At 44.8% G+C, this 7,366-nt stretch overlaps 1 protein-coding gene across 1 annotated transcript; it reads left to right on the forward strand.

Annotated features, from left to right (window-relative positions):
- The first annotated feature begins 440 nt into the window (after positions 1–440).
- LOC123064544 (expansin-A24-like) lies at positions 441–1,448 on the forward strand. The gene is made up of 3 exons (XM_044488006.1): positions 441–600; positions 719–1,043; positions 1,139–1,448. The coding sequence occupies exons 1-3, from the start codon at positions 441–443 to the stop codon at positions 1,446–1,448; spliced, it is 795 nt and encodes a 264-aa protein (XP_044343941.1).
- Positions 1,449–7,366: the final 5,918 nt, after the last annotated feature.

Here is a 7,366-nt window from a genome sequence, read left to right on the forward strand (position 1 = left end):
ACGGATTGAAAGCATCTGTCGATGTGCCTTACTGAAAACTCAAGGTTTCTTCACGACCTAATTATCACACGCCGATCTGCGCCGCCGACGTTGAGGACCAGATGCAGGACATGAACACTCGTCGTACGATTCAAGGGACGGGTCTGCGCCTACATGCATACTATACATATATCTCTTGATTGCCACGCAAGCCATGGCTCGGCTGCACGGCCAGTCACTTTTGCACGCTACGTGCTTCATTGAACCAATCAGGGTGGCCTTGCTGAATCCTCCAGCGACATACGTACGAATCAACCGCAGTGAACACTATGTAAACAAACGATCGTTTGAACACCACAGCAGCTCACAACCGTCAGCAACAGATCCATATAGACACACGAACAAACGCTTCCATTGATTTAGGCCACAAGTTCATCAAACTTCAAGAGCTAGCGGCCGATATGGCTCCAGCTCGATTTGTTGCAGGGATGCTGCTGGCGGCGATCGGCTGTGTGCTCTCTGTGGCCGCGGACAACCCGACCATGCCATCCCCGCAACCCTTCGTCTGGCAGAAGGCGCATGCGACGTTCTACGGCGGTGCTGACGCCTCTGACACAATGGGTAATCAACTAATCATTCAACTCACGCATGTACATCCATCTACTGCGTGCATGCCCGGTTGATCTTGTTCTTCTGTGTATTAACACTTGCGATGGGTTCTATATATTGCATATTGCAGGTGGCGCGTGCGGGTATGGTAACCTCTTCTCTGAAGGGTACGGGACACGCACGGCGGCTCTGAGCACCATGTTGTTCAATGACGGCGCCGCGTGTGGGCAGTGCTACAAGCTCGCATGCGACCGAAAGCGCGCGGATCCGTTGTTTTGCAAGCCTGGTGTGACGGTCACCGTCACGGCCACGAACTTCTGCCCACCCAACGACGTCCTCCCCAATGACAACGGCGGCTGGTGCAACCCACCGCGGCCACATTTCGACATGGCCCAGCCGGCCTGGGAGAAGATCGGTGTTTATAAAGGTGGCATCATCCCCGTCATGTACCAAAGGTATATATGCACTTCTTACAAGTTCAAAAGTTAGTTCAGAGTCATCGGAGCCACATAACTTATCTTTTTTCTATGTCACTGCCACACACATGCAGAGTTCCGTGCGTGAAGCAGGGTGGCGTGAGGTTCATAATCAATGGTCACGAGTATTTCAATCTTGTGCTTGTGAGCAATGTTGCTGCAGCTGGCTCGATCGAGTCCATGGATGTCAAGACCTCTGATTCCGACGAGTGGATACCTATGGCACGCAATTGGGGTGCTAACTGGCACTCGCTTGCGAACCTCACTGGCAAGATGCTCTCCTTCAGACTAACCAATAGTGATGGACACACACTTGTGTTCAATGATGTTGTGCCAAAGGGATGGAACTTTGGGCAATCATTTGCTAGCAAATTACAATTCTAGTGAGCAATGTCTGCCGAGTCATGGATTTGTGGTAATTACGCTGCATAAAATGCAAGTTGTGTAATTGTGTGTTGCTTGTATCACTGATTTAATTTTACAATTCAATTTGTTCATACTCACTCTGTAATTCGTCTGGAGTATCTAAGACCATGTTCATTCCATCAATTGTGTATTCTTCAAATTCACTTCTGTGATGCATTCTGTGAATAGATTATGTCATTCTAGTGCTATGCATGGTAACTCACGCTTATAAGAAAGACACATTATTCGAATAGAAACTCAAGTTTGTGTTGTTGAATGGTCGCAAGTTGGGCAAAACTGCACAACTGAAAATTCTAAGAAATGAGTTGTTGATTCTAGTGCCAACAATGTGTTCTAAGGGCATCTGGTTATGAATAACATGACTATGAACACGATTAATACGGTAGACATCAGTACGGAATGGCTCATCCAAAAACTTGAGGGGCATAGATGCATGGGAAAGAAGGGAGAGGCCAACCTCCATGATATATTTTCAGCGGGTCCGTTCTGATCATGTGCATTAGGGCACAAAACATGATGGGAGATGCCTATATGCTCAAAAACAGATTTAATTTTTAATATTAACCTCCCCAATCTGTTTGTTCTGCGTTAATTTTCTTATCAAATAAATAGTTAACATGTTGCTGAAAGAGATGAAATTTTTGAAAACATCGGATTTATTTATAAGGAGATAGATTGAACCGAATCTGGTAAAATCATCAATAAAACAGACATGATATTCTTGTCTACAAATTGAAATAGGCATGGGTCCCATACATCCGAGAAAATAATCTCTGAAGGAGTTTCCTACTCACTACTCGGCCGACACACATAACAAACAAGGTGATGTTTTTAATTCGACACTAGAAGACTATGATCTCGAAGGATTTTCTAGACCACCGGCAGGGAGGCGTGACCTGGATACCTATGCCACCATGTGGCAGATGGTTTGATCATGACTAGTACTTGTTGTTGCTTGACTCTTGATCGGCCAGCAAATGGAAAAAGACCCCGCCTACTCGTAGCACGTAGAATTATGTCTCAATTTTCTGATCCTTAACAGGAAAGAATTCAGCTAAATTTCAAGGTACGCATGATTATCTTTCATTTGTTGATAAGTGTAAAGAAACAATGTTAGACAAATGTCAACAACCCTTCACTGTACCCAAGGGCACCCCAACCGTTTAGGGTTTCTTGTGCCTCCCGTTAGCGCTGCCACTGATCTACCATGTCTCATGTTGTTTTAGGGCCATGGAAGCATCGTGCATCTCGGCCCTTGCCAGCGGGAGCGGTTTGTTTTTACATGATTTTTTGAGTTTTTTTAGGGTTTGTGTCCTGCTTAGAGAGACATGGCAATGGCTCTATGAAGATTGAAGAAGGTTCTCCCCGCCTAGTCCCCATCCCGGTGGTGCTTCTAGAATCATCGGAGGGTGTGTGCAGGTTTGTCTCTAGCGCATCTCATGGGATTTGGTCGGCTTTGTCTTTGGTGGATCTGGTCTTTGTTCCTATTTGTTCGTGTGTCTGCAAGTTGGACCCTTCCGATCTACGCATACGATAATCGTTGTTCTGGTGCGCTGGTCCCATGGGGCCTTAACACGACGACTTCCTGACTATCTACTACAACAAGGTTTGTCCGGCTCCGATGAGGGAGGGGCAATGACAAGGTCGCATCCTTGGCTCACTTCAGTGCTTATAGTCATAACTAGGTGGCCTACGGACCTGGATGTATTTTTTTACTTCTGGTGTTCTTTGTACTACCTTGATAGTGGATGAATAGATCAGAAGTTTTCCTCACAATTCTTTTATAAGTGGAAAGAAGACTCTTGGAAGCATGAGGGACATGAAGTATGTTATCTCTATCTTTACTACTTGAAAAGAATATACCGTTCCATGTTTCACTTTCTAAGCACCGTGTTGTTCAATGACGGCGCTGCATGCGGGCAGTGTTACAAGATCGCATGCGACCGCGAATGCACAGACCCGTTGTTTTGCAAGCCCGGTGTGACGGTCACTGTCACAGCCACAATCTTCTACTAGCCAAATGATGCCCTCCCCAATGACAATGGTGGCTGGTGCAACCCATGACGACCACAAACTTCTGCCCTCCCCAATGACAATGGTGGCTGATGCAACCCGCGACGGCCACACTTCAACATGGCCCAGCCATCTTGGGAGAAGTCGGTGTTTATAGAGGTGGCATCATCCCTGTCATGTACCAGAGGTATATATGCGCCTCTTATAAGTTCAAAAATTAGATCGAGGTCACCGGAGGAGTATATAACTTTAACTTTTTCTATGCAACTGCCATACACATGCAGAGTTCCGTGCATTAAACAGGGTGGAGTGAGGTTCAGATCAATGGTCGTGATTACTTCAGTCTTGTGCTTGTGAGCAACGTTGGTGCAGCAGGCTCGATCAAGTCCATGGATGTCAAGAGTGATGGGGAACGTTGCACGGAAATTAAAAAGTTTCCTACGAACCACTCAAGATCTATTCTATGGAGATGCTAGCAATGAGAGGTGGGGTGTCTACATACCCTTGTAGACCGAAAGCATTAACGATCTAGAGATTGTGATTAGCGTAGTCATACTCGCGTCCCGATCCAAGCACTGCACGACCGACACCTTCAAGATATGCACACGTACAACTTTGTGACGTCTCCTCCTTGATCAATCATGCAAGAGAGAAGAGGTAGATCACATCTGAACCAGCACGATGGCGTGGTGGTGGTGCTGGTGGCAGCGGAAATCCGACAGGGCTTCACCAACCGCGTACTGGAGAGGAGGTGGGAGAAGTTGGGAGAGACAGCGGCCAAGGGTGAAAGGGTGCTGCCCCCATGCGCCTCCCCACTATATATAGGGGTGAGGGAGGGGGCAACCCTAGACTCTCCTCCAAGGAGGGGGCGGCGGCCTAGGGGAGGAGTGCATCCCAAGTCAGGTGGAGGCATCCTCCCCTCTTAGGGTTTCCCCCCTTAGCTGCATGGGCCCAAGGGGGGCTGGTGCGTTAGGCCAGGGCGCCTCCCCTCAACCCGTACTGGCCTCTGGGAGTGGTGGGACCCACTGGTGGTCCCCCGGAGCCATGCCGTGATCCTAGTATGATGCCGACATATCCCAGAAATTTCTCGGTACCCTAAAAATGACTTCCCATATATATACCTCCGAACCACTCCAGAGTTCCTCGTGATGTCCCAGATCCAATCCGAGACTCCAAACTACCTTCGTACTTCACCATATGAAGATCTCAATACTACCCTAACATCACTGAATGTTAAGTGTGTGATCCAATGGGTACGAGAACATGTGGACATGACCGAGGCTCCTCTCCCATCAATAATCAATAGCAGGACCTGGATACCATATTGAGTCCTACATATTCAACAAAAATCTTTATCGATTGAACCACGATGTCGAGGATTAAGTTAATCTCGTATATAATTCCATTTATCTAGTGATATGTTACTTGTCCGAGATTTGATCGCCAGTATCTCCATACCTAATTGAATCTCGTTATCGGCAAGTCTCTTTACTCATTCCATAATACAAGATCCCCGTGACCAAACTCATTGGTCACCTGCTTCCAAGCTATTCATGATGTTGTATTAACTAAAGGGCCTAGAGATATTCTCCCTAACACAGAGCAACAAATCCGATCCGTGCAACCCACCAAACACTCTCTGAGATACCTGTAGAGCACCTTTATGATCACCCAGTTATGAAATGACGTTTGTTAACCCACAAGGCATTCTTCCAGTATTCAGGAGTGGCATGATCTCATGGTCTAAGGGCAGATACTTGACATGAAGAAATCTATAGCATATAAACTAAGTGACACGATCTAATGCTAAGCTTACGGTTGGGTCTGTCCATCAATTTATCCTGCTAATGATGTGATCCCATTATCAAATGATAACTCATATCGATGGTTAGGAAACCTTAACCATGTTTGATCAACAAGCTAGTCCAGTAGAGCCTCACTAGGGACACGGTGTTGTTTATGTATCTACACATGTATCTGAGTTTTCGGTCAATACAATTATATCATGGATAATAAACATTTATCATGCACAAGAAAATATGATAATAACATCTTTATCATTGTCTCTAGGGCATATTTCCAATAGTATCCCACTTCCACTAGAGTTAATAATCGAATTTACATAGTAATGAATCTAACACCCTTAGAGTTCTGGTGCTCATCATGTTTTGCTCGTGGAAGAGGTTTAGTCAATGGGTTTGCAACATTCAGATATGTATGTAGTTTGCAAAGTTCTATGTTGATGGAATCGTGGATGGAGTTGAAGTGGTGTTTGATGTGCGTAGTTTTCTTGTGAAACATTGGTTCCTTGGCAATGACTATGGCACCAGTGTTGTCACAATTGATAGTCATTGGATCCAGTGCACTAGGTACCACTCGTTCCTATTCTGCTTTCGAAGCAAGTATGTATTCTGCTTCATATGTAGATGTTGCAACCACACTTTTCTTGGAGCTACTCCAACTCACAGCTCCACCATTCAAAATAAATATGTATTCAGTTTGAGACTTTGAGTCATCTGGATCAGTGTTGAAGCTTGCATAAACGTAACCCTTTACTACGAGTTCTTCGTCACCTCCATAAACGAGAAACATTTCCTTACTCCTCTTTAGGTACTTAAGGATACTTTTGACCATGTCCAGGATCCACTCCTGGATCACTCTGGTACCTACCTGCTTTGGTACACAACAGGTTTGGTACACAACATGGCATACATTATAGAGCCTATGGCTGAGGCATAGGGGACGAGTTTCATCATTTCTCTTTCTTCTATCATGGTTGAGCTTTGAGTCTTACTCAACTTCATACCTTGCAACACAAGCAAGAACCCCCTTTTTTGACTGGTATATTTTGAACTTCTTCAAAATCTTGTCAAGGTATGTGCTCTCTGAAAGTCCTATCAGGTGTCTTGATATATCTCTATAGATATTGATTCCCAATATGTAAGCAGCCTCACCCAGGTTTTTCATTGAATTTTTTTCTTGTTTAAATAACCCTATGCTTTCCAAAAATTCTAGATCACTCCCAAACAATAATATGTTGTCCACATATAGTATTAGACATGTTACAGAGCTCTCACTCACTTTCTTGTAAATACAAGCTTCTTCATAAGTCTGCATAAAAGCAAAAGCTTTGATCACCTCATCAAGGTGAACATACCAACTCTGAGATGCTTGCACTAGTCCATGGATGGATCGCTAGAGCTTGTATATATTATTAGCATCCTTAGGATTGACAAAGCCTTCCAGTTATATCATATACAACTCTTCCTTAAGGAAACCATTAAGGAACACTATTTTGACATCCATCTGCCAGATTTCATAATCAAAAAATGCAGCAATCGCTAACATAATCCTAACAGACTTCAGCATCGCTACAAGTGAGAAATTCTCATTGTAGTCAACCCATTGAATTTGTGAAAACCCCTTGCGAAAAGTTGAGCTTTGTAGACGGTGGCATTACTATCAGCGTTTGTCTTCTTAAAGATCCATTTGTTATCAATGGCCTTTCAGTCATCTGGTAAGTCTACCAAAGCCCATACTTGGATTTCATACATGGATGCTATCTCGGATTTCATGGCCTCAAGACATTTGTCAGAACCGGGCTCATCATTTCTTCTTTGTAGTTCGTAGGTTCACCGTTGTCCGCTAGGTCTAGAAGATGGCTGCTACTATACTGACCTGATAAAATAGCCCACTCGACGTCCAAAGAAGTCCACGAATGTCAAAAGCTCTGATTCTGACGACTGGATGCCGATGTCATGCAACTGGAGCGCCAACTGACACTCGTTGGCGAACTTCACTTGCATGATGCTTTAGTTTAGACTAACCAACACTGATGGCCAAACGCTTATGTACAAGGACGT

Source organism: Triticum aestivum, chromosome 3B, assembly GCF_018294505.1.
Source record: "Triticum aestivum cultivar Chinese Spring chromosome 3B, IWGSC CS RefSeq v2.1, whole genome shotgun sequence".
Taxonomy (NCBI): Eukaryota; Viridiplantae; Streptophyta; class Magnoliopsida; order Poales; family Poaceae; genus Triticum; species Triticum aestivum.

What these genes read in the sequence shown, in the direction of transcription:
- LOC123064544 (XM_044488006.1), top strand. Translation starts at nt 441, where the DNA reads ATGGCTCCAGCTCGATTTGTTGCAGGGATGCTGCTGGCGGCGATCGGC. An exon ending in TGACGCCTCTGACACAATGG is followed by an intron (nt 601 to 718) that starts GTAATCAACTAA and finishes TGCATATTGCAG; the next exon opens with GTGGCGCGTGCGGGTATGGT. An exon ending in ATCCCCGTCATGTACCAAAG is followed by an intron (nt 1,044 to 1,138) that starts GTATATATGCAC and finishes ACACACATGCAG; the next exon opens with AGTTCCGTGCGTGAAGCAGG.